A 27,739-nucleotide genomic window follows, 5' to 3' on the forward strand; every position below is an offset into this window, starting at 1 on the left:
ATTTACTAATTTACATACCAAATCAAATACATCACCCGATGTTGAAGGAGTCGGGTTACTGAATAAGAGTCGCGGGAAGACTAACATTCACGCATCTGAAAAAAAAAATTGAGACTGTCAGTCTCGAGAGTGAGTTAAAATCAAATAATCTAGAGACTATTACAGTCTTCACAGAAAATATTAATTATTCGAATCAGTATATCAAACCATGCACGTAAATACGACTCATATTATAATCATACCATAATAAATAAATAAATAAATAAATAAATAATATATTTTTACTTTTACGGGACGAGTGGCTCAGTAGAACCCTAACCCCAAATTCTAGTAGCCTTTTGGCTCTCTTAATCCAATAAGACTGGCGCCCAGAGAGCAATGCTCGACCAGGGACCTTACCTCTAGTCTGGTCACTTAAGTATCCAAATATCTGCGGCCGGAGAGCAATGCTCGACTAGGGACCTTTACTTGACATCTCATTCCAATAGAATTTGGAGCCCGAGAGGAAGCTCGACCAGGGTCCTTAACTCCAGTCCGGTCACTTAATATTCACTATCTGCTTAAGCCTTTCAGCTCTCTTATTCTAATAAGACTGGCGCCTAGAGAGCAATGCTCGACCAGGGACCTTACCTCCAATAATTTACTCAAATCAGCCCAGAGAGCCATGCTCAACCAGGGCAAAACTCATAATAATCTTATTATTTGTCCATGATCATTACCGGTGCACACGCGGTCCTGATGTAACCCATCAGGTGACATATTCTACGAAAGCCACATTCCTAAGTCGCAATCATCACATTTAATAAATATCATTGTCTAATGAAATCATCCAACACATATCGAAGTAAAGATTAAAGATTTAGGGTAAAGCAATGCGCAATTCGTGAGGAAAAATAATAACGTTTGTATTATTATAACATTGCTAATAATAATATTTATATTATTTTCAATAATTAATAATCAAGTGAAATCATTTATATTGTGATACTAACAATCATATTAAGCATAAATTCTAAAATAGCATATTAAAATCAGACTTAGCACTAGTGCAATGATTAAATGACTTTAACTCACAGAATTGGGCGACCTCCTAGCTCTGCTCCGGTGCCTCGGTTGGAGCGAGCCGAACAGACAGATCATCTAATCACGAAAAAATAATTTATCAATTATGCTGAAACAATCGATCATTAATCCTAGGCCTAGACTCCTAGGACTGACTGTCTAAGAATCTCGACTCGGATAAATTCTATGAAAAATTCGGCAGAACCTCCCTTACAACATGGACATTTACTCCCTGTAAAACGGGTCCAGGACCTGCCAGAAAAACACTTCAAATATCCAACAATTTAAACAACGGGAGTCGGGTCCCCAAACTTCACTATTTTCCCGACTCCACTACACAGAACAAAACACGAGGCAGGTAACTGACAGACAATTATTTTTGACTCACAAATATCATCAAATACTCAATATAAACTAATAAGCACACAATTAAACCAAGAATTTCCAAAATTACAGTTTGAGTCCGATCGACGATCCAAACTCACCATCGGACTCGAAGCGGCGATGATCCCCACTTTCGATTTTCCGATCCGACACCCGATCGTCCGGAGAGATTTGCGGACGATCTCGGCCGTCGATTTGCAAACGAAGCCCGATCGCCACGAAACCGATACCATTACGAAGCTTGAGCTGAGGAGAGTCGGGATACATCCTCTAATCATCCATAGCTCGCCAGAGCTCGTCGAAAAAACCCAAAAACATCGGCCGCCCCTCAAACTTCACTTTGCGGATCTTACAACTCCGGCCACCCCAAGCGTCATACGCCGAAGAGAGCCCTTGTCGAGAGGGAGGCCGATCTCCACCGGAAGCCGGATCACCAAAATCGCCTGCGGCCTGCACTTTGCCGCCGCCGCCAGCATCACCCATTGGCCACCCAAGGCCTCTCTCTTCCGGCTTCGCTTCTCTCTCCCCGACGCCTCTCTTCTTCCTTTCTTCAATATCGACATTGAGCCCCTGAACTTTTCCTTATTACAACTAGGTCCCTTAACCTTTTCAATTACTTACAATTTCATCCTGCAGAATTCCAATTTAACCCCTAAACTTTCCTTTATCCTTTCAATTAAGCCCTTAACTAATTAATTTGGGCCAAATTAGAATTATTGAAAATACATAATTACATAAATATCCCTGACCGATATATTTATTTACAAAAATATCAAACTCACAAATTTCCATTAAAACCCCATAAAAATAAAATTATACTTTTAATCCTTATTCCAAAATAAATTTCCAATTTAGTCCTAACACATAATTAAATTAAATAACCAATTTACTAATTATTTTCCAACTTAAATTTTAATACCACTAGTTAATTAAAATACCAATTTTCCCAAAATTCTTTTATAAAAACATCCTTTACAATTTCTTTCAAAAAATTTCAATATATATAATTTTATTTATACATATACATATACATTGGGAAAAAATTAGAATAACCAAAAATATAATCTACCCTTCAAATAATTTACTTAATTAATTCTTAAAATTTCAAACTAATTCGGTATAGAAAAATAATTCATTTAATTAAAATTTCCATTAAATCATTTCAAATTAAACCAAATAAAAATGAAGCTAAAATTAACTTAAATAAAAACTCATTATTAAATATATAAAAATTTTGGGTATTACACTCCTTATTTAAGAGGTTTATTGTCTAGAACATAGACAACGGAGGCGACTTGAAACTCGTCGGAGACTAGGTCCTCTCTCCCAGCAATAGATGTGCTCGCCTAAGTACCATACACGGTAAGTAGGCCCACAAGGAGTATCCTCATGTGCTTAATGTCAACAGCAAATAACATATAGGGATCCCAACCACTTCAATCCCCAAGCCAATCATCCTAAACCTGCAACATAGATAGGTAAGTATCTGAACCTTAATTATGTAACATTAAAACTAATGTGCATGTTCTTTTTTACCTGGTCCTAAGTTAGAGAGTTGACCCACAGGCGATGCATGTAGACATATGCCACTCTAAGAAAACACTCATGCTCGAGCCCCAACGGCTCAAACGAGGAAAAGCTCAAGAGGTGCTGATAGGATGAGCTCTTATCAAAAGACCATGCTTTAGTGGCCCACAGCTGTACTTGAACAGTTAGCACATAAAGCATAACAAAAGAAAGCATAAAAGTACGACAAAGGAGAAAAACGTACATAAATGGCGTGCCAAAATCCATAGAGCCTCTTGCTCTTGCAAACCACAATGTCTAGTTACTAATACAGATAGGCCAATACAATAGACCCCTAGTTATATGAAGAGACCCAGTCCAAGTCTCTCAAAGGGGTCAAGTAGTAGAGGTTCAACGAGTTCCCAGGATTGCAGCACAACCTGGTCCCAAATAAGTGCACCAAGAAGGCCCAGGCCCTCTGATCGACTTCCAAATAGAAAGGGGAGTGAATCCTCTATAGTGAAGAAGGATACTTTAATAAGCTAAGCAATAGGTGGCATGTGTGTAGGCAAGAACCTAACGGATCAATAATGAACTGGTCCCGAGCTTCGAGCCTTTAATCGTGAACATCATCATCAAAGGGTATAAAGGTACCCAAGAAGTCAATGTTAGTGATAGAGGAGAATGCGAGTGGAGATAGAATCATCTCTTCCACCGACGTGTGAAAAGTATGGGTAGTGTCCATCTACCTTTAGATCAATGCATATACTGAAGTACGATCAGTACTTTTGACAACTAATGGTAATGTAGCAATGAACTAAAGCAACCTGGTATCTCCTATCAAAGCCTGAATAAAGCTTGGAAGCTCATCAAACCACTTTTGAGCTCCAAAGAAACTACCAGGGAACTAGATTGATATGATAACAGTATGGAAATACATAAAAAACCAGGTTTGAATACACATACACATACATTAAAGTCAAAATCAAGTATGTACATCAAGATTTTCAAGTTTTTAAGCAATTTAGTGTACGCAAAGTTGATTCGGCATGTGCAGGCTAATTCAGACTGTACAAAGCTTATTGGTACTACGTAGAGTCGATAGGCTGTGCATACAGCCGATCGGTTGTTCATGTTAGGGCAACATGGTTTTTGTCAATATTTCATAATTTTTCAATGTATTATGTGTTTTTCAAGTGTATAAATGACAAATGAACAAAAATAGCAAGGAAAAATACCTCATCGAAGGTTGAGAAAGCTCGATGTATGCTCAATTTGGCCAAAAGATGAATCTCTGCCCCTTTTGCCAAACCTAGGTGTGCCAGCACAAAATCGATAGTGAAAAGTCCTAATTTGGAGCGACTAAGGTGCCGCCCAATGATCTTGATGAGGAACCCGACATTTTAAGATAAATTTGAGTGAATTTGGTTGAGCTCTTTCTACATCTTCTAGCAAGGAAATGAAAGTGGCACTTTGAAAACTCTTAAAATAAGCCCAATATTCTTAGAGCATGTCTTCAATGCAACTTCTTATCAAATCCACTTTGGATCTTTAGGGTGCGCCTCTTGAAGTGCCCAACATACTTGATGAATTCTTCTTTGCTCTTGAAGTGCTCAACATACTTGATGAATTCTTCTCTGCCTAACCTTCTTGAGATCAACCATTATAATTTACTTTTATTTAAGGAAAAATTCTTCAATAAACAATTCATACATCGTGTTCCATGATTGAACTAAATTGGGAAGGAGATTGGTGTATCATGCATATGCCTCCTCAGCAAGAGACTTAGAGAATTATCTATTCTTTAGATCATCATCCAACCCATATACTTCTAAAACTTTCACAAACTTCATGATATGATCCTTAATGTTCCCATTTTTCTATTAAATAGAAAGAAATTGGGACCTATGGACCTTTGAGGGCAAGGGTTTTGAACTATATGGTAAGGGTAGGGAAGTTTCAAATTATAAGCAGGGTTGGAGCCTTGATCTTAGATTTTTTTAGGTAACCCATTCATTACATAGGAGGTGGGGTTGCTCACAAGGGTTTGGCTAAGAGAATGGTTAATGATGGAGATGTTATCCTCCAAAGGATGTCTGGTTGCATCTACTATTAACCCTTCTCTTTTATTAGGATCTTTTAGCAGTTGGGAGGTGATAGTGTGAGAGCTAAGGGTCTTAGGGTATCAACATAGTTTAAGGTAGTCTTTACTATTCCTTATTCAATCAAGGGCTTGCTTGAAGATGGTTTTGGTGCCATAATAGGTGTAAGACTTATCTTGGTTAGAGTTACTAGACTCTCATTAAACACTCTGTTATGCTCTTTTGTAGTTGCAAACACCTTTTCTAGAGGCTCTTATCTCTTCTTGTATCTTAACTTGTGCTTCCTTAGGGTAGTGAAAATAACATTGAGAGTGGGGTATGTTCTAGCTATTGATATTACCTGAGGCGAGGACTCATATGATTACCCCATTTGAGATTATTTGGCACGTGAGGTCTAGGTAGTTGACTAGTCTTTCTAGTGACTGGCAGTAGGTAGGAATCACTCCCTTCTTAGTAAAGTCACTAAAATATAGATGAGAGGGTTTGTTAGGTGATTTAGTTTGTGTAGGATGAGGGTCAATATCTTTAGCCTATGCCTTCACTAAATAGAGTAGACTAGGATAAAAAAAGATCAACACGTGGAAAGAGAGCTAAGCAGTTTCTAAGGACACATGTATATATAATGACAGCCCTTAGAGGGGTAGCCCAAGTGATAGATGAGAACAACAAAAAGGGGATAGTAATAATGTAGAGGGTAGTGTAGTATAATAGCAATAAGGGTGCAGTTAGGATGTGATATCTTAAAGAGAAGCTCCCAAAATGGTAAAAAGTCCAAAAGTCCTTTCTTTAAAGAATTGAAGGAATATTTACAATAATGGAAAGTGGATAAGAGGCTTTGATCGTAATGAAATGTTGCTTCATCTAGTGAGAGGAGTGTTTTAAGTGGGCTATGAGCCACTTATTGGTTTTGGGCCTATTTTCTTGTCATTTTGGCTTATAGCACATGTCTTCTCAAATAAAGGTGCCATAACATGTCCTTAATGGGTCTTACCCTAAGCCTGCCAAGCTATATCTTCATGAATATCCCAATTGGGCGATAATGGGCTTTGTCAACAGCCTAAAATCATCCAACAAATGAAAATGATAAAGTTTTATAAATAATATTTACCTAATGAAAATTTTAATAGTAAAATAGTGATGCCATTAAAATTTCAATGTATCTAGACTAATGATCATTAATCTAATAAAGATAAAAAATGAGATTTAGCTTGGAGGTGGAGTGGTCGTGAAAGTATTTGAGTTTTCTTTGGTTTTGTCTCTATTAAAGATTGTTGACGAGTAAAGAACATAAGAGAAGGTATCTTATTGATCAAGATTATTATAAAAGATGCTTTCAAAGGACTGGAGATGCTAGTCATGACAGCTCCTGGTGTTCGAACTAGTCATTAATGGTCGGCTTCATTGGTACCCTTTCGGTATGCGTTGCGAACAGCCTGCGCTCCTTGAATCTTTCAACCTCCGGCTACAGAGCATGCGTAACATAACACATTGAAATGGCTAGCAAGACAGTCAAGCAGACAGATTAATCGCCGACGCCTATACTTGAATTTAGAAAGAATTTTCGGGCTAAGACTTTCCTTTAAAGGTCATTCTTTCCGGCCAGTCGTTACGTTACGGAGGGTAGGGATAATCGTCCAGGTCTTATTGTGTCCCTTTCGTCCAGTGGTTAGGACATCGTCTTTTCATGTCGAAGACACGGGTTCGATTCCCGTAAGGGATAGGTACTCATATTTTTCAAAATGTTTAGATGAAGTTGATGCTACCAAACCTTTAGATTTCCTCTATGCCTAATGATAATTCAATTTGTTAATAACCTGCAAAATATTTTAGGCATATTATGATTTTGGTTAGAGAATGGTCTTTGGAATAACATACCGTGTATCGAAATTGCTTTTCTATTTGATAAAGAATTTATTTTCCCTTATGATCCTCTTAAGATTATTTATGGTAAGTAAAGCGGCTTTATTTTGGCAAAAAATGTCTTTAATATGCATGGGAGGAATAAAGAGCCTAAGGAGGTCTTATGAGTTGGCGCCCTCAACCTCATGATTAGATTATGCTGAATTCTGATGGAGCAATAAAAACATCGAGCGATAAAGCTAGTGTTGGAGGCTTGCTTCATTATCATCAAGGAAGGTAGATCGCCAGATTTATAGCGAATCTTGGTGTGTGCAATGTGCTTGCAGTTGAGTGTTGGAGAGCTAACTCTGGTCTTTGGTTTGCTTAGAGATGTGGATTCAAAAGAGTTATTGTTGGCCTCGACAACTAATTGCTAGTGGATATTATTAATATGAAAATGATAGGTCTTGCTTCTCATGTTGCCTTCTTTCACGAGATCAATTTCCTACTTTCTCAAGATTGGAAAGTTTAAATTGTTCGCATCTGCAGAGAGTCTAATTGTTGTACTGATTTTCTAGCTGAGTTAGATAATCATGCTAACATTAGATATCATGCTCTTAATCACTATCTAACCGGCCTCGATAAGCTACTATTTCAAAATAGTCTAAGTGTTGAAATTTCTAAAATGTGTAATATCTAATTTGTTTTAGGTTTTGCCTCTTATTTCATTTTTTTTAAATAAACTTATTATTTGAAATAAAATAAATAAAGTTGAGTATTCTTACAATAATTTCTTATGAAAGTTTATGTTATGTGTTTTTGTAAATATTTTAGTCTCACTATAATTTAAAGAAATAGTTCAAAAACTTTAGAGTAATTCTACTTCTAGAGGCCAATACCCTTTAAGCATAAAAAGGGACTAATCACAAGATGAAGGGCCAAGAAAATAAAAAAAACACTTGTTGGGCTTATAAAAAATATTTGAATTTAAAACACTACAAGCCATGAGGAGTCCACTCTAAAATCAAGTCCAAGACTTATTAGCTTGATATTATACCAAATGGCTTGATTAAGTTCAATTGAGCCTTAATTATCCAAATTAAGCTAATAAGGCACTAAGAAAGCAAGTTAGGCTAATGAGGACTTAAGCAGTAAGCCCATGCATGTGACCTCGATAAGTAATTAAGGTTTCAACTTAAACTTGTTAACATTTCAATTTAAACTTGACTAGTCAACAACGGGAGCAACACCTTTTATTTTTGTTATTTAAGAAATTTTTTATTTACTTTATTTTATTTAGAAAGTAATGATTTACTCCATGAATGACTTTTCTTTTTCTAGCTTAATTATAGGCAACACATGCTTGTTAGCTATTTAGGGATTTTTATTTTATTTTTTATTTATTTTAAGAAGTAATATATTATTTTCTAAATGATTTTATTCCTTTTTTAGTGTCATTATAGAGTTGGAGGAGGTCTATAAATATCTTGTATTTGGCCACCTATGTCAATCAATCTTGTATGAATTATTTTCTTATTAATAAAGTCAGAGTTATTTCTTTACTTTATTCTTTATGAATTTTTTAAGTTGTTTTTTGCATTGTTTATAAATTTTTTGTCTTATCAATTTTCAAAATTTTGAATTTGTGGCAACAATATATATTTTTATAACTAAATTTTTTTATTCCTTATAATCAAAGGGTTTTAGTTCCATCATTATAGATATGAATTTAATGATCTTAAAGTTAACATCGATTTCAATTTGATTTCTATCTCTCTATAGATAGAGTTCACATTAAGTCTCTCGTGAAAGTTTAAGTTATATGTTCTTATAAATTTTTTTAATCTCACTATAATTTAGAGAAGTAAACTAAAATTTAGATAATACTTATAAAGAGAGAAGGTCTGAAGTAATTAATGAATTATAATTTTTTTATTGATATTTAATATACTTTTGTAGTATTTATATAAATTGTAGACTTTTATAAAGTCTAGGTTATATTAATTTAAATTTATTATATTTTAAAATAATAAAATTTTAAATTTTAAAATAATAAAATTTTAAATTTTAAAATAATTATTGTGAAGAGAAAAAGCAAACTACAACGTTAATTTTATACATATATATATGTAGTTTAAAAATTTAATATAATATAATTAAAGTTTATAATGTTGAAAAATAAAATATGAGAATTTTATGGATTTAAAAATAAATTTTATCCATCTTCCTTTTAATAACATTAGTCAATTTTTCTAAATCAGGAAAATAAATCCACCCTTAATATATAAGTAAAAGCAAAAAAAAAAAAAAAAAGCTTGAGATACCACAAGTTTAGTATTTAAGAAGATGAACTTCAAAAATTCAAAGCTGCTTGCCTTAAACATGTGATATATGGTTATCCATTTATCCATGTATTGATTCCCAATCCCAATATAATCCAAAGCAAATTACCTATTCAAAAGAGAAAAAGAAAAAGTAATCTAAAACGAAAAATGAGCAATTATGGTAAGTAACTCTTTGTCTCAACGAAAACAAAACCCAAAAATGGCAAAACATAAATAATGACAAAGTTGTATAAACATGATTATCATTTCTATTTCACAAAATTTCTTCGTTTTCTTCAAAGAAAAGCAAATAAAATAATCTAACTATTTATTGTTATTGTTATTATTATTGTTTACAATGATATACTATTTTTTAAATAAACAATGCAAAGAGACAGAGGAAAGGCAAAAGCAAAGTTCAGTTAATTACAGACATGAGAAAGAAGAGAAACAAACAACACAATACAAAGAGTATACATACACACTCTCACTCACATGGTAGTGTGAGAGAGAGAGAGAGTGTGTGCGTGAGTGAGGAGCGAGAAAGTACATGCCATCTGTTGTACCAGAGAGGGCACTATTTAGCTTCTCCAAAGCCAACCCTCTTTCTCTAGTTGCAGCAGAAAAAAAAAATTAAAAAAAGGAAAAAAACACTTTTTTAATTATTATATTGCTTATCTTTCTCTCTGTCCATATCTCTCTCTCTCTTTGTTTCCAGATTCTCTTTACCTCTTTTAAGCAAAACCCATTAGTCCTCTTCACCTTTTTAATACCCTAATTTTTTTTTTTCCAATGCTGATCACCATCTACATTTTCAAGGTCAGCTATTCTATTTTTTGCTTTTTGATCTTTGTTCTTGTTTCATTTGTTTGTCTCTTGTTTAAAGATTTCACTTCTGTAACTATTTGATTGAAAGTTGGAAACTGAAATGTGGGAAATGTCTGAATCGTTGATTACACAGGTAGTGACTAACCACAATTTCTCATTTTTTCTTGTTTGCTTGAGGTATCATTTATCAAAATCCAACATTATAAATACAGCTGTCAGATCTTTTTCAAAGTTTCAAATTTTTTCCAGGTGCATCTGCAATTGGGTGTTGCTTTATGCAAATTTTAAATTGAAACGGTCATGATATCTATCAGTTATATAAGATTGATTTCTGGGTTCATGCAAATGGGTTTTATTTCATTGAAACTGGTGTAGATTTATTATGCATTAAATTCGAAATGTAATAGTGGGTCTTCTTTTTTCCCTAAATAGTAACAATTTTAACTATGATGTTACCATTTGGTGGCTGTTACTGAATCTACTCATGGTTATTTCTGTGGTTTGAATGGACCAGTTGAAAAAAGATTTTTAATTTAACACATATATGAGTGTTTTCTTTTAATTCCTTATTGTGGGTTTCAATTTTTGAGAATTCAGGTTAGATTTGCTTCAAATTTGTGCCACTGGAAAATTGAGTTTTTTCTCTGTTATTTTCTTCTTCTTATGTTTGTGGTTTTAAATATTAGTTAAAGAAAAAAATTAATTTGAGAAATTGGTCAATGAGAAATAGTAAACTCCCTGAGAAATAATAACATCAAACAGCAGCGGCGCTAAGCAGGTTAGCATCAGTCATTTAATGGGGAGTATTGTTTACATTCTCCATAAGAGTTTATTACATCAATTAATAAACTACACCCTCCTTTTTCCTTTCGTTTGAAGCTTTTTAATTGTTATTAAATTATATTATTCCACCATTTAGTTTGGTCTATTAGGTAATAATAGTGCTGAAGGAATCTCTTCTATGCTCTTATGGCATCATCCTTTGGTAATAAAGAAATGTTCTCAGACAATTAAAGCATTGGAGTAGAACTCCTTTTCAGGATACACATCTTGGCTTTTACTATTTATGATCATAAACTTATTTTACTACTTTGGTACTTTAAGTTCATTGTATATTTCTTGGATTTTTTACCCCTTAAAGCTCGTAATGGGCTAATGGTCTGCTGGTGGTATTCTCTCGTAGACATATTATTACCATACTTGTGGAATATCAATACATTTCTTATCATTATTCATGCCTGAATATTTTTAGTCCTGCTTTCTGTGTCTGGACTTTGGAACATGCCTGTCATTGCATAAATTATGGGTGATGTTTGGAGTTTCATTTTCCTTCTGCATGCACTAGATTTTGATGTCCCTCTAGTTCCATTGTATGCGGGAGTTTAACTATGTGTATGTTGTTTCTACTTCTCTTTTATTTATAGGTTTAGATGTCAGTCCCTCCTCTTTTATTGCAGAGGTTTTTGGTTAATCATTATTTAATGTGAGTCGATATAAACTTTTAGGTTTAAATAATTGTTCAGCTGCGTAGGCGGGGTGCAATTTGTTGGGACCTTACTCATTATTTTTTTTTTCTATTTCCAGGTTATGTTGCATTAGTGAGTCCAACTACTTGTGAACATATCCAGTAGTTTATCCTTGTGTTTGTAGTTGTTGTACGGCAAGGATTAGAGACTGTAGGTCTCCAGTCTCTTTATAGTAATGTTCAGCTCAGCACTTGAGGATTTGGGTAATGAACGCTTTGGGGGTTCACATCATGAGAACCGCATTTTTGCAGAAGTTTTCTTTGGAAAAGCTACTGGGGGCACAAGTAAAAGGAGTCTTGTCAGCAGCTTGAAAAAATTAGAGTGTGATGACAGTAAGATTCCTGACATGTCCTTATGTTCCAACAGTGAAAGTTCAGCTGTAACAAGCCAGTCTTCCTCCAAAAGCTCCTTAGTGGAGGATACTGATATAAATGAGAATTATGGGGAGGCTTCTGTTTCTGGTAATTTTCAAGAAAGATTAGAGAGAGAAGATCAGAATATGAGTGTCAAGCGAATGAAGTTTTCAGTTGATGATCCATCTATCAGTAAACATGATACAGTAAAAGTTTTCTGCTCATCCGGGTTACCTCAAGAGATTGTTAATGATGTGCCTTCTGCAAATAGAGATTCCTGTAGACAAACCATTGCATTTCATATTGTTGAATCATCCTGTCAGGGTGCTATATCCAGTTGCTATCTATCAAAGAAAGATGTAAAAATAGACAGAGGTAGAGATGTATGTAATAAGGATGTCCTGAACTGCAGATTGCAAATTGCTGATAAAAAAGTAGGCAAGGATGTGGGTATTTGTAAAGCTGTTGCTTCACCTGTTTCCCAAGAAAGTATTGCAACTAAGCTTTTGCTTACAACTCCTTCCACAGCAATTTTAGAGATGTCTGGGACTATTCATGCTACAGAGAGATTGGAGGAACTAAATTCACCAGCATTGCATATATCCAATACTTTGAGGACAGATCCTAAGATGGATCCTCGTCCTGTTCTTCAGAGGCATATCATTCGCTTGCTTTTGACTGCAGGCTGGTGTGTAGAGAGATATAAGAGGCCGAGTCGGAAACATATGGAGACTATTTATCAATCTCCTGAGGGGAGGATATTTCGTGAATTCCCTAAAGTTTGGAGGTTGTGTGGTCAAACTTTGTATGCTGAAAGATATGATTTCGTTCAGGATGACAATGGTAAGGAATGGACAGACATCTGCCACTTTTGGTCTGACCTCTCAGATGCATTAATGAACATTGAGAAAGAGTTAGATCAAACTGATGCATTGGCTCATCAATGGAGTCTTTTAGATCCCTTTGTTAATGTTGTATTCATTAATAGGAAGGTTGGTGCCCTAAGAAAGGGAGATACTGTTAAAGCTGCACGAAGCTTGATGATTGGCAAGAATGAAACAAATAATGCTGTTTTGGCTGGTGCAGGAAAACCATCTGCGCAGACTCTATTGACTCAGCATAGTGATTCTTCTATGGCCATTGAAAGTGCATCTACAATTTGTGAAGGAAATTACCATGCCTATATTCGGCAATATGGTGATATTAGCTTATCAAAATACGGTGAGCACATAGAATCTATGTGTATGGTTGATGCTGCCAGTGAGTTGAGAAACCAGTCTTGCAGAATGTGCAAGGAAAGACCAGCTTCCTCACAACCTAGTGTGTCAGAGAGCAGTTGTATACAGTTATGTGGATGGCACAGTAATATCTCAGTCACTGATGGAAATGTTAATCTGTTGGGGGGATCTGAATCTGTTTCCCCTCATCAAGATAGCAGCTTGGTTGATTTAGATGATGGGACTGCTCACATGGATTTTTCTTATGGCCAAGATGAGCTGAATTGTACTCAATTTGTTAATTTGGATCTTTCCCAGAAAACAGAGCTCAATGAAGAGGATGGACAGTGTATTGAAGCTTCCAGGTTCAAACCCAAGGATAAAACTACTTTTAAAAAGAAGATGCGCAGGAAGTCTAGAAAGATATCTGAAATCAGATCAACCACTTTAAACCAAAGTGGAAATTTCAATACACTTGGCAACCAATTGGAGTCGAAAGATGCAAAGAAAGACTTGGTTGCTAATGCAAGATCTAGAAAAAGCTGCAACAAATCAACGTCTATGGATAGTCACCTGCATCAGGTTGACAGAAAAGGCTCAAAACTAAAGAAGATGCATCATAATTTTGATGGCTGTAAAGGCAAACGAAAGAGAACTAGATGCCTGATTCATGATGATGATCTATTGGTGTCAGCTATTATTAAAAACAAAGATTTCATCTCGAATGGCCCCAAATCTACATATAAAAAGAAGGCCTTCAAATCAAGGGCTAAAACAAGGACTAAGAGTCAGAAAGGGAGCTGCAGGCTGCTCCTCAGAAATTTAAGCAAAGTGGGGAAACATTGCAATGATGGTAAGTGGTCCATAATGGGACCTAGAACAGTTTTGTCATGGTTGATTGACATCGAGGCCATATCTCTAAATGATGTGATCCAGTATCGAAATCCAACAGATGATACTGTGATTAAAGATGGTCTCATTAAGAAAGAAGGCATCATGTGTAAGTGCTGCAATATGGTGCTCTCAGTTACTAACTTCAAAAATCATGCTGGGTTCAAGCAGAGTCGCCCCTGTTTAAATGTTTTCATGAAATCTGGAAAGCCCTTTACTCTGTGTCAGCTGCAAGCATGGTCAGCTGAATACAAGACCAGGAAAAGCAGGACAATTAAAGTGGTGCGAACTGCTGATGATGATGAAAATGATGATTCATGTGGGTTGTGTGGGGATGGTGGTGAGTTGATATGCTGTGATAACTGTCCTTCTACCTTTCATCAGGCTTGCTTGTCTACAGAGGTTTGTCTTTTGCTTGTTTACATATTGCCTTTTCTCCTCTCTGGTTTACAGCATGCCCATGTTGATATTTTTGGTTTGGATGTCCATTGCAAATCTTCGAGATTAGTTCAGAAAATTGAGATGGGCAATTAGGAAAAGCATATCTTAAAGTTGAATATGTTCATTCAGTTGCAAAGAAGTTTTATATAATAAGTTTTGGGTCAAGGTATTTCTGTAATTTTTTCTTCCTGGATTGAGCTTTTCAGTTTTTGTTTTTACTTTTATTTTTCAGATTCCTAATTGGAATGCTTTTGTTGGTCTAGCAGCTTGACCATAGGGTAGTGCTTGTGTAATTTCTTAGTCAAGCTAAGATTATAACTACTTGCCCAGTTGTACAATAACTTCCTCCTTGACTTGACTTTCCTCGAATAGTTGCAAAAATAAATGAGTTTGTTTATAAGGCTGGTAATTGACCAATCTTGCCCCGATTGGTTACTTAATGCTCAAAAAAGAGTTGAATTGCAATAAAATTCTATATCCCGTTGGTACCGTGAAAGTATTCCTTTCATTTAAGACAAAATCCTTTCTGCTTGATCACTCCCTGTTATGAAACTCTTACAAATATTCATACAAATCAACATTTACAACCAATAGGGAAGCCATAACCATAGAACTTACTCACCCACCTTCTCTAAAACATAAAAGGGCCTTGGTTCGATATTTTTTTGATAAGCTTTTCTCTTAATAGAGTTGTTAAGCAATTCATAAATGTTGTTATATGATAGTGTTTGGAGTTAACAAAATCGGAGCATCTTGTATAGAGAAAGAAGAAGCCAGGTCCAGAGTTTCAAAAGGTACTCCAATCCAAAGAGAATCAAGGCATAAATGATAAAGGAGATCATCGGAAGGGGATTTTCTATGGAGAAAAAAGTGAGATTACGGTGGTGTAAATAGGGTTGGAGTGTCTAGGGAGCACCTGATAAATAGGATGACATTTTAGTCTTCTCCTTGTGCAGTGCATGTGGACAAAAACATAATTTACTCCTTTTATCTTATTATCTTACCACACGTTGTTCCTTGTAAAAACACCTACCTCTCATCGTAGGCAGCAGGAAAAAGGGGAAAATTGTAGGAATATTTTCCAAGTATCTTCCAGTTTTGAAGTTGAGTTGACTGCTTTTAATTTAATTATTCTTCTCTCTTTCAGTATTAGAGAAAGTATACAAAAAGTTGCTTTTATTCTTTGTACCAAGTCTGTACTTTCCATGTTTCCACTTATGTGGTTGGCATGGTGATTCTCTCGTTTTGGTTGGGCAAGTTTTGGTGAGTTGGTTATATGTGATTTTGCTTGGGAACACTACTATAAAGTTTTATTCTACCTCATTGATTTTATTTGAATATAATTGTGTGGTGGAAAGGCACAAATGGTTATTAGCCTGCAGCACATTCCTGAAAGTGGTGGCCTGTTGCCAATGTCAGTATTATACTGCTCTATGATTTCATCTATGAATGAAAAGCACATGCAATGATTTCTAATTCACCACCTTGACTGTAGCTAATGTTTGTCGTTTATGGTTGACATGTGTGCTATGGTTTAACAATATGCACTTGTATTGTATGCTGTAAAAAATTATTGTTTGGTGTCTTTGGGCAAAGATGATCAAATTTAACTTACCACCACTTTCCTTTTTAATCATCTGGAATGTAGTAATTCATATTATCATTTTCCAATTTGCATCCCACTTTTGCATTATGCATTTGAATGCTGTGCAATTGGTTGTTCTCATTTAGTTTGGCAAAGGCAATTGACTTTCCTGGATGTTTTCCTCTGCCTTTGGTTTATTCTTTTTTAAGCGAGGATGTGGAAGAATACTTATCTTTCTTGTTCTAAGCTATTGTCTCTATGTTCTCAATATCTTTTACCTAGTTTGGCTTCTATGTTCTCCGTCTAGGGTGATCTATGTGATTAGGGCTTGTGGATTCTAAGATTGTATTCAGTCAAAGATGCCTGAAATAATCACCTATTTTCGTTTATTTCAGGAGCTCCCTGAAGGCAGCTGGTATTGCCCAAACTGCACCTGTTGGATATGTGGGGAGTTGGTCAATGATAAAGAGGATATCAATTCTTCCAACGCATTTAAGTGTTCACAGTGTGAGCACAAATGTAATGTTCCATCCCCCCATTTTGCTGTTTAGTTGTTTTGCTTAGTTTCTATAGCTAAATATTTTTTGCTGTAATCTAATCTTGTTTCTGAAGCTTGTGGATTGGTTGAAAATCCTTAATTCAGGATGTGCATGTTAAACTATGAACTGGATATGAATTTCAAGCTCCTTTTTCTTGGAGTTGAAAATCTCTCCAAGGGATGTGGCGGCTTGTAGACTTTGATTCTGTACATACTAGTGAAAGTTGATATTCATTTGCACTCAAATTAAATGTGACTCATAGTCTGTACATACTACTGAAATTTGATATTCAAGCCCCTCTTTCCTTTTCTATGTAGTAAATTGTTCTTGTGTTTGGTTTCAATGTCTTTTTCTTTTCTTATGTACTTCAGGTCTACTAATTCTTTGATTCCAGTTAGTAAGAGGGATCTTGAACTACTAAATAGGTTCTAGAAGCTAAAAAAGGGTATCTTGAGCAATTTCAATGATTGGATGCATTGATATTCCTGGTATAGTAGGTGCTATCACACATATAATCATACTCAATTCGATGAAATTGTTTGATCTCAAAGGGGATCTTCTATAGTTTCGCATGTGAGGGCTTATTTCTTGGTTTCATCTAGTCATTAATAATTTGATTATTTTTAGATAATAGTAGATAGAAACAACGCCCATAAGGGTCCTATTGAAACCAAGAAATATAGGCCTGCCTGCCATCCAGTTTTCTGAAAAAACCTGCTAGTGGAAGAATACCTACTAAGGATAAGAGACATTGGGCTAAAGAGAGAGCCAGAAAAGGATGTTTCGTGTATAATCCTGCATTATCTAGAATGTTATCAGTTCCGGTACGTAGGCCAAACAAAAAAATACAAGCAAAAGTTCCTAGATTCATGGAGATATAGAAGAGCATATATGTCATCATGCTTGCATATCCACCATTTGAGTCTCCAACAATTATTCAGTCTTTTCAAAAGTATTCATATACTGAAGAGCTATTTCCTTAGATTTATGCTGGATAAACTTGTTTAGCACATTTCCTGCAAGTGAGCAGTTTATTCCTGATTCTCTAATTTATTATGTCTGAGGAATTCTGCATGTTTGCTTATAATTGATTCCTCACTTTATATTGAATGGTACCAAGGACTTATGGCATTCAATTTTTTCCTAGTTTATGATGCTTTCCTATCAGTTTGGGCTTCTAATTTACCTGGTAATTTACACTTTTACAGATCATGATTCATGCTGGAAAAACAAAACTATAGGGAAAGGAGGTGCTTCTGATACTTGGTTTTGTGGTGGAAGCTGTCAAGCGGTAATTTAGTTCAATTCTGAAATAGTGTGTTTGGAAAATCTAAAAATTCAAGAATTCAATTCGATTGTGTTCTACTTAGTCAATTTCTCATGTTTGGTTAGTCCAAAGTTACTAAAGTTCAATTCTTTCTGCTTAAAAGAGTAAGTGATTTTAGAAGAAATGACATCGTGCTAAAAAAGGTGCAATTTGCAAGAACTCAACTCATTTAACAAAACTTACTGTTGAAAATCCAAACTCTCCCCATTTTAGTGAGTTCGTTCTTTTATAAACAAGGGTGAACTAGGAAAGTGAGCTATTTTATTTACTTTACATTTAGTCCAAATCTAAACAATAGAACTTAAATGATTTTTATCACTTCAAATTGAATTTTAAACACATAAATTCTATTAAGAAGATAATTCAATCGAACTCATTTAACAAAAATAAATGAAATTCTTACAATTGATTTATTTCAAACCCGACCGAAAATGTGAATGAATACCTTGATGACTACTTCTGGTGCTTGTCTTTTTTACCTTTTTTCTGTATGATTATTATTTCCTTTTTGTCGTTAAAATTATTGTTGTCATGAGCAATGTTCTCTTCCTTCAAAGATTATGTAGTCAAATTCAAAGATTCTTCTCTTTTTGCTGGTTATGTATTTTTGAAGAGTTTGAGCACCTTTGATTTGTAAATGGAATTGAGAAATCTATTAATTGTTGGAGAGAATCTATTTTCTTCTTTTTAGGTATTGTAGGGGTAGGAAATTTAGCGTATGTTTGTGTAACTGAGCAATTTGTGTTTTCTGTAGGAACAATGCCTTTCTGTTTTATTGTTCGGTAAACTACTAAAATATCCCTAAAGTTCAGCATACACTTTTGTCCTTGTTATTTGAAGATTTAGTTATTCTAATGTCAAGGTTTGTTAATGACCCTACACTTTAGTCCTTGATAAATAACTGTAATATTATCAATTTAGCCCCTAACCTTTTGAATATGATCCCATGTTGGTTCCTAAAACTTTAAAATTCGATTGCACTTTAGTCCTTGGATCATTATTTATAAAACAATTTCATCTCTTAAAAGAATTTATAGAACTAAGCATGATTCGATGACTTTATGTGTATCCTAGTCTAGGCTCCATTTAAAAATCTAATCAACTGAAAATATCGTTTGTTGCATTTATGTTTTTTCTTGCTTAAAATTAGATGATAAATCATATGATTTATCTAATTTTGTAATTCATTATTTATTTAATTAGTTCTCATAATATCCATAAATTATTTTATTTGTTTACCACATCATGAAAAGTTAGTAATTTAGTGCAAATAAAAATGAAATTCTTCAGAAGTTGGAAGAAAAATCAAACACATCTGGATCCTGCTTCCCAGGAAATAACCTCATAGGGACTCAAATTCCCAGGATGTAGAGCATTTTGAACCAATTCAGGCCTAGGGTTTTATAGGAACTCAGATTTATTTTGGTTTCTGTTTGTGATAAATAATAATGTCTGAGAGAATTTGTATTGAGAGATAGACTTGCTGTCACTAGACCAAGATGAGATGTAATTGCTCTGTGGCTGATTGAACTTAATCTACTGCTTACACCTACTTAACAGGTTTCCTTTTGTTGTTAGGTAAGCTGTGCCTTGTCAATGAACATTTATTATTGATAATGAATGTCCTTGTGACAAATATCTTGTTTCACTTGTGTATACAGGTTTACTTTGGTCTTCAATCTCGTGTGGGCATCATTAATCATATTGCTGATGGCGTTTGTTGGACACTGCTTAAATGCATTCACGAAGACCAAAAGGTTCATTCTGCTCAACGACTTGCCCTTAAGGCGGAATGCAACTCAAAGTTAGCTGTTGCTCTTACTATTATGGAGGAATGCTTTCAATCTATGGTAGACCCAAGAACAGGCATAGACATGATACCTCATGTTTTATACAATTGGAGGTGAGCACTTCAGCACTTGTAATCCTCATTTCCTCCCAAATTTTCTTTTTTTTTTCAGTATCATATGTGCATATAATCTATCTTGCATTTTCCCTTCACTTAAAACACCATTTAAGACATATGCACTGAGAGATGCCTTTCTACTGGATGAGGAAGATCTGTGAATTGGTAAGGATACTGTGGGTTAATGAGCATAAGACTTGGTCAACAAGTGAGGAATGGAGAATCTACATGAAGCAGTATTAACTGCAACTTTTAGATTGTTCTATGAATGTTGACATACCTTTTGCTGTTAGGAGCACATGTTCATGGGATGGATGTCATGGTGTCATCATAGCTTTTTCAATATGAAATCTACAATGTATTGTTTGACTTTTTTCTGTATACATAAATCCCCTTTCCTGACTTTATATCTAGCATTCATCCATGTGAAGATTATGTAATAGCAGGAAATAGTTGCATATCCTACAGGGCTGTAGTTAAAGTTGCAAGATTGAATGTACAAATGGTACTATATTAATTGTAGTGGTATTGGTATTTGATTATGGAATTTTATTTTAAAACTTAGCCTGCTTTGTTAACTAGTGTGGATTTTGGATTCATTTTGATGTATGTGTTCTTTATTTTTTCAATCTTCGTCTAGTGAAAGCATTATTAGTCTTGGTATTATATTATTTTTAATTGCTTGTATTTGCGATATTCTTCAGGTCGGAATTTGCTCGTCTAAATTTCCATGGCTTTTATACTGTGGTCTTGGAGAAAGATGATGTACTTTTGTCTGTAGCATCCATCAGGTAGTATTGAATGTTCACCTCCTGTAGATCATTTCTTAGTTTCAATCATGTCTCCAAGATACTATTATGTCTTCAGTACTTGTGTTAGCTTTAAGTATTTCCTTGTGATACCATAATGGTTCTATGTTTGATAACCATATTTAAGTTAACTGTATTATCATCAATTAATAACTAATCTGTTGATATAGCCTCTTTTATAGCCCCATCTTAAGAGTCATCTACTGTTATTGGGGAAGATTTGGGTTTTGGGTTTTACTACTTGTTCATTCAAAAATCATCAGAATATAATAGGTCTAACGGTAAGGTTGAAGAAGAATGGCTTAGAAACTGATCAATGGAATTTCAGGAGAGCAACAAAGAGATGGAATTTCCAGGTTATATTGATGATTGGTTGAAATAAGGAAGCTTGGGTTTCTCATTACTAAAAGGTGTAGAAAAGGCGAACTTTGTAGGATCATAAGAATAATTAGTAAACATCTTAGAGAATTTGGGGCTTTCAAGACTCAAATTTGGCTTTTCCAAAAGGTCTGTTTTAATGGTTTGATGTGCTATTATTGTTGTATTCAAAGAGCTGAGTGGTGATTACTTGCTTAAAAATAAACCAAGAGAAATGTTATTAAACAAATTAGTGACTATTTCGTTAACTTGTTAGAGCTTCTGTTTTTTTTTTTTTTTTTTTCTCTCTCCTTTTTTAGTCTTTGATCCTTGGTTGGATAGCAGAAAATAAGTTGTTTTGCTGTTCTCATGTGAATTGATTTACATATTTACCAAGCCTGCAAGACTAGTTTTGTTTTATAGAAAATTCAAATTTTGCTAGAAAATGCTTTTCAAAAAGCAAAATGTGAACCAAATGGAGCCTAAATAAGCAGAAAAAGCATCCCTAGTGTTGAAGCTTACTGGCAAAGTCAAATCCCTAATAAGGACATTGCATCATATCCTAGAATCCCCCCTGAAACTTGACAGTTCTTATTTCCTGTATGCTTCACAATTCTATCTATTATTTCTTGTTTAGTGACTAGAAGATAAGAAAACATTTAAGAAAGATTCATTCGAACAAAGTATGGGATTTAGTTCAAGTAACACTTAGTGATTTGGTATATCGATTTGGTATATCATCAAACAACTGATGGACAAGAAGATATAGGTATGAAACATCTCGATCTTTTTAACAAGCCCTTCTCGATAGGCGTTTTGATTGAAAATGCCATCATTTATCACTCAGTGTCATTTATGACGGTGTGTTTTAGGATAATTGCTAGATTAAAGCCTTCCCAGTAATTGTCATGTAACTTTGTTTGCCATATTGATTACCAAATAAGACTTCACAATCCAAACCACTTCCTAGAAACTTACTGAGGTTATTTCTTTTTCTTTGTACCATCAAAATAAAAATTTCAGGCTCATTGGCTATTAGCACAGGCATGGCATACGTGTGCAGCATAAAAAATATGGTTACTGGTCTTTGACTCCCTTCTTTATACCTATTCCAAAAATAGTGAAATAAACTGAAACTAGAGACAAATGGGTCAATACCTAACACTTGAAATCAAAGTTTCTCGCTAATATCATAATGCATACGACCATTCCAGATATTAAAGTAGCAAAAGGAGAGGGTGAGGGGCCCATTTATTGTATAAGGGGTGTCTCAAAGTTTATGGAAGTTTCCAATATGATATATAAATGACCCTGAGTTTTTGTGTTGGAAGCTTCAGCATCGTGTTATTGCTGCAATCAACCGCCATTTCATCATATTCCTTATGTTTGTGTGCTTTTGGTGCTTTCATATGATGGGACTATTATCAGAAACCATGTATCTAAATTGTGGTGTTTCCATATATTGATGCATGAGTATTATGAATTTTATTGTTTCAGATTTTTTTGAACATATACTTGTTTTGAAATTATTGTAAATTATGTGAAATATTTTAGTATTCCAGCTAATTGTTTAATTAGGAAGACGTGGCAATTGCTTATTAGGCAATAATACACTGGTTATCACTTACTATAACAGTATTGTTTGCATTATTGCATGTTACTGCAAGGACGTCTATTAGTACTTTTGTTGCTTTAGGTGTTTCACCCTTGTATTTGACGCCCTTGCACACACACATGCTTACCCTACTGCATTAAATGATTATGTAATCTGCTTCCATATATCCAATCAACAACCACTGATACCTCAACCTTTATGACTCATCATCAAGAAACAAAGGAAAAAGAAAAAGAAAATAGAATGTAAAATCTTCTTTCACAAATGATGCCCCAATAATGAACATATTCATAGTGAACTCCACTTGATTGACCATATAAAATTTTAGTTAAAATACCAATTTAAGATGCAAAACAAGATCTTCAATTTTCCCTTCAGTTCCTCTCCTCAGATTATTGAGATTATGATTCAACTCAAGGTCAGTAACTTACCTCATTCGATTCCTGCAGTGCTGCAGAACTGCAACAAAATTATTTCGATTCTAACCTTTTCTTAGATGTATACGAAGAATAAATGCAAATGGTTTAAGTCTATATATGACCATGTCATAAAATAATAGATAACTATATTTCCTTGTAAGATTCTTAGTTCTGAATCATGCTTACTGGTGATAAATGCAAGTGAAAAATTATTCTTTGTTAGAGAAGAAGGGCATCTGGCTTGGATTTAACACATTACTATGGACCTGTTTGCATGTGGAAACTTTTGCCATTTTGGTATAATATTTCCATCTTTGGCAATCTATGCAACTGCTATCCTTAGCCCACTCATTACTCATACCATTATCCTCCCCATATTAACATTACAAAGTTATCCATTCACCACCACAGTCACTCCCATCATTTACTGATGTCTTCCTCACTGCCAAGCCATGTACAACCTAGCGTAAAACACTGATCTTCATTCAAACATCATTGAATCTGCACGTCATTTCTTGGAATATGACCTTAACATTATTTTGCACCGTCATACAGGTTTGAAATAAAGACGATATGTTGCATATTGCCTGTTACATTTTTCAATGATACATTATAGGGATTTAGGGACAACTAAGTTTCCCTTACATAACACCAACCCTTCCTTTTAGCTTCCCAAATTTAATGGGACTCTACTAAAGTCTTTAGCCAATATACTTATAATATTAATTATTTGAATTAGAATTATTTTTAAAGATTCACAATATAAGCAGTCTAGTCAGATTCAGTTTGATATCTTTCACTGTTTCTAGTACCTATAAAGTTTGTGATTCTGTTATTAAGTCCTGCCACCATGCTACCTTCCACTGTCATCCACCAATTTACCAACTAGTCTCCTATTTGCATAAGGGTTTTAAAAAAATGGGTGATACATTGTCAACTGATTTGTGATGGGATTTTAACCTCCCATTACATTGTTTAGTGATATGTCATTGGGATTTGGGGAACAACTCAGTTTGACCTTTTTTTCCCAACTCTACATGCATTTTCTAATCCCATCCATACTCTTAACCTCCCAGATTTGAAGAGATTCCACTAATGAGTTTAGCTGATATACTGTTAAACTTACCTGCTTGAATGGGAACTGTTCTTAAAACTTAGCGGCTTCATTTTCGGCCCAATACTATCAAATCAATTAAATGTCGTTACACTGTTTTCCACATGTATACACTTCACCTTACCAGTATTTGAAAACCTTGATTTTCATAACACATCAAACTGCAGGACCGTCGACTACGATCACAGTCATAGATTGAACTATGCTTGCAGTTGTGTTAAACTGAAAGTGATGTCACAGCGACTACATAATGGTCGTAAATCACTAAATTTACCTTCTTGGGAGGGAATTACTCTTAAAATCTAGCGGCCCCCATTTTGGTAATGCTTCTAATTCGCTTCATTACTGTTTTTGATATAGATGCACTTCACAATACCATTGTTTGAAAACCTAGATCTTCATAACACATCAAACATCGGCACCTTCAACTATGATTACAGTGGTACATTGAACTGTGCTTGCAGTTGTGTTAAACTGAAAGAGGTCTCCAAGTCACTATGTAATGGTCGTGACCCTGTCACTAATTTTTTCTGTAAAAATCACAAAATACATTAAACAAGCAGATATCATACGAGTTGGCTAAATTAAGAAATGTAACTAACTAATGTATGAAAGTATATCAAATAAACACAGTTAATCGTCGGTTAGTATTCCTTTTATGAATCCACGACTTATATTCTTTACTTACAATCCATGATTTAGCCTAATAATGCACAATTATATATTTATGAATTAGGCATTTAATTCAGATTAAACTACTAATTCAATTTTACATTGCAATTGTCATATGTAAGTAGAGCTACTCTACTAATGTATGAAATTAGTAATATAGCACTGTCCCAATGCTTATTTAGCAAATTTATAAGGGCAATAACAATGTAGCTAAATTAGAAAGATTTAAGCTATATAAAGCTCGCATCACCATTACGCAATGGCCATTACAGCCATGGTTGCACTGGTAATGGCCAAATAACGGCTATTGCCGCTACATAAAGGCTGTTAGAAAAACAGAAGTATTTCTTCCGTAATGAGCCCATGCGGAACAGCCATTATTTGAGACCATGATCACAATACCTCTGAAATTAACACTATCATGACAATCTGGCCTGCAGCATTGCCACAATCAGGTATGAATTTGGCCAAACATAATTGTAGGAACAAGCAATTCAATACAAACCCAAGTGCTTTAGGCAACTGCAGAATCACCACCCATCACCAATTAGCCATCATCCAGTGTTACCATCGCAGCCCTCCAAACACCAAACCAGTAACATGCTCACATGGCACTCTTACCAACCACCAGGCTTCAATACATTAAGACAAAGTCCAGATCATCCAAATTCTTGTTGAAGGACTTGATGGTCATCCCAATGGTTTGAGTGAATGGATAGCCCCAGCCTAAACTCTTAGGATGTGCATCATTTTCATAATTTATATTGTGTGAATTGATAGATTCTAACCTGTTCCTGTTCTTACACTTCCACCCTTTTTCTTATGTAAAGCTGCTTTCACAAAAACTTGTATCCCTACATATTAGTTCCTTCAGGAACTTTTTATTTGTTTTTTCCCTATCAGCATGCTCTTTCTCAGGTATTCATCTCTTTCTGCATCTTTAAAACACACTTGAAATTTTGATCATTCACAGGATACATGGAGCAACAGTTGCAGAGATGCCTCTCATTGCAACTTGCAGTAATTACCGTCGCCAGGGAATGTGTCGGCGCCTTATGACTGCTATTGAGGAGGTATTTGATGCTAAAACTATGCTTGTATTGATCGACTTGGAGTTGGTGCTTCATTTTCCATGATGGTACTGTTTTATCATACTAGCTTCTTCATAAAACTTCATGAAATTCAATTGAGCTAATTGATATTGAGAAAACTTTTACAAGCGTCTCCTCAGTTTGTAATTTGCTATTCGGCCTTGTCTTGGTCATGACGTCCCTACATGTTATGGCTATGGTCTTCCCATTGCCTCAATCCATGTGATTCCACATCTCTTGGCCCTTTAGCAGAATTTAACTACTTCTCAGACTTGGTGAAATTACTGATCCACACATTGCATTATCAAAGTATGTGAGACAAATTTTCTCTTCCTTAAAGTTTTTATCCCTTGGTGAGTTCCTGTTGCTTGTTTCAGTGTGTCAATCTCTAAATTTTTCTTATCCTATGTGAATCCTGGCTTACCTTGTTTCTGCTTTAGGATACTTACCCCTATATATTGGTTCCCCGTTTTGCTGCTCAGCATTTGGTTCATGATGAGTTCAAATTGCTTTTTGTAGGAATCCTATCCGCTACTGATATCTCCTTGTTTTCTTTTCTGTCAATTGTGGCCCCAGATGCTCATCTCCTTCAAGGTGGAAAAGCTTGTTGTATCGGCCATTCCAGATTTAGTGGAGACATGGACAGAGGGTTTTGGCTTCACACCTATGAGTAATGATGAGAAGCAAAGTCTGAACAAGATCAACCTGATGGTGTTCCCTGGAACAATATTGCTGAAAAAACCATTGTATATAACAAATAAGTCAGAAACGCTATTGGGTGAGTGGTTTTCTTTTTTCAGAAGAATTTGAAGTCAATTATTCATAAGATCTCCAAAATCAAATTCAATTTATTATGTTTGTTGAAACAGAACTGTGGTACATCACCTTTAATCATATTACTTGTCTTGTAGAGGAGCATGCCATTGACTACTTAGAGCAGTCTAATAGAAACTGCTATGTGGAGCAAGATGGTCTCAAAATGGAGGCCAAAAATGTTGAAAACACAAATATGCAAGAATTTGGAGTTAGTGCTGAACGGAAAATCGCAGATGGTGTTGAAGGACCAGGGCACTTATCTCCCTCGTTAACTAACAAACAGGCCGAGTCAGTAAATCCATCGGAGAGAAACTTTTGCTCAAATAAGGGTGAGACTAAGTCGGAGGATAATATATCAATAGTAGGAGAAAGCAAAGGTAGTAATCTGCGGGAACAATTTTCAAAGCAGTTCTGCGAAGAGTCAGTTTCAGTTGTAGGAAGAAGCCAGTCTGAAGTGGCTTGTAATGTTCAATCTGTAAATGATGAGCTTTCTTTGGACAGGAAGGTACAGCAAGTTTTTGAGATAAATGAGAAGTAGAAATAAGTTTTATAAAATTGGTTTCTGTTACTTGTGAATGCATGTACACAGGGGCACATATAGCATGGAAGCAATGCATTTAAAAAAGTGGAAACTAAATATGGATTGTGTTATAACAAGTAGGTAAAAAGGAAGAGTGAACTTGGTGCTGCATCTGTTGTTCGGTATTCTATTGAATACTTAAATAAGGACTTCACTTGAATGTGCACTAAAATAGTCACACCAAAACCAAAACAAAGATGAAGCAAAAAGTAATAAAAAATAAGGCTAGCATCTTCCTTGTTTTTACCCAAAAACAAGAAAATGAATATTCCTCTAAATTTGTGAACTTTAATTAAATTCCTATTATAATATCTTTCTTTTTTTGTGGAATATTCTCTCTATCTCCTTGGAAAGATTATTCTTTTTTTTTTTTTTTTGCTTTTTTCTTTTTGTGAGGTTCTTTTGATTCATACTTGGATGATTTTTTATTTATTAC

General features: G+C 34.9%; 1 protein-coding gene and 1 non-coding gene across 3 annotated transcripts; both read left to right on the forward strand.

The window, feature by feature from the left end:
• Window positions 1–6,702: 6,702 nt before the first annotated feature.
• TRNAE-UUC lies at window positions 6,703–6,774 on the forward strand. Its single transcript has one exon. It is a non-coding gene; the product is annotated as a tRNA-Glu (tRNA).
• Window positions 6,775–9,588: 2,814 nt separating this feature from the next.
• LOC8287526 (increased DNA methylation 1) lies at window positions 9,589–27,278 on the forward strand. 2 transcript variants are annotated; one of them, XM_015722440.3, is made up of 9 exons: window positions 9,589–10,036; window positions 11,630–14,434; window positions 16,454–16,577; window positions 17,806–17,888; window positions 19,586–19,827; window positions 20,535–20,621; window positions 25,790–25,889; window positions 26,484–26,685; window positions 26,819–27,278. In XM_015722440.3, exons 2-9 carry the CDS (start codon window positions 11,747–11,749, stop codon window positions 27,259–27,261), a joined length of 3,969 nt encoding a protein of 1,322 aa, XP_015577926.2. In that variant the 5' UTR covers window positions 9,589–10,036; window positions 11,630–11,746; the 3' UTR covers window positions 27,262–27,278. The 2 variants fall into 2 exon arrangements, with proteins under 2 accessions (XP_015577926.2, XP_015577927.2); XM_015722441.3 differs by lacking the exon at window positions 9,589–10,036 and adding an exon at window positions 10,043–10,178.
• The last annotated feature ends 461 nt before the right edge of the window (window positions 27,279–27,739 follow it).

The sequence above is a fragment of the Ricinus communis genome, chromosome 9 (assembly GCF_019578655.1).
Source record: "Ricinus communis isolate WT05 ecotype wild-type chromosome 9, ASM1957865v1, whole genome shotgun sequence".
NCBI lineage: Eukaryota > Viridiplantae > Streptophyta > Magnoliopsida > Malpighiales > Euphorbiaceae > Ricinus > Ricinus communis.

Excerpts from the sequence above, each read along its gene's own strand:
- LOC8287526 (XM_015722440.3), top strand. The coding sequence starts at position 11,747 with ATGTTCAGCTCAGCACTTGAGGATTTGGGTAATGAACGCTTTGGGGGT. Across the intron at positions 16,578-17,805 it reads TTCACAGTGTGAGCACAAAT|ATCATGATTCATGCTGGAAA; the intron begins GTAATGTTCCAT and ends ACACTTTTACAG. Across the intron at positions 25,890-26,483 it reads TTATGACTGCTATTGAGGAG|ATGCTCATCTCCTTCAAGGT; the intron begins GTATTTGATGCT and ends TTGTGGCCCCAG.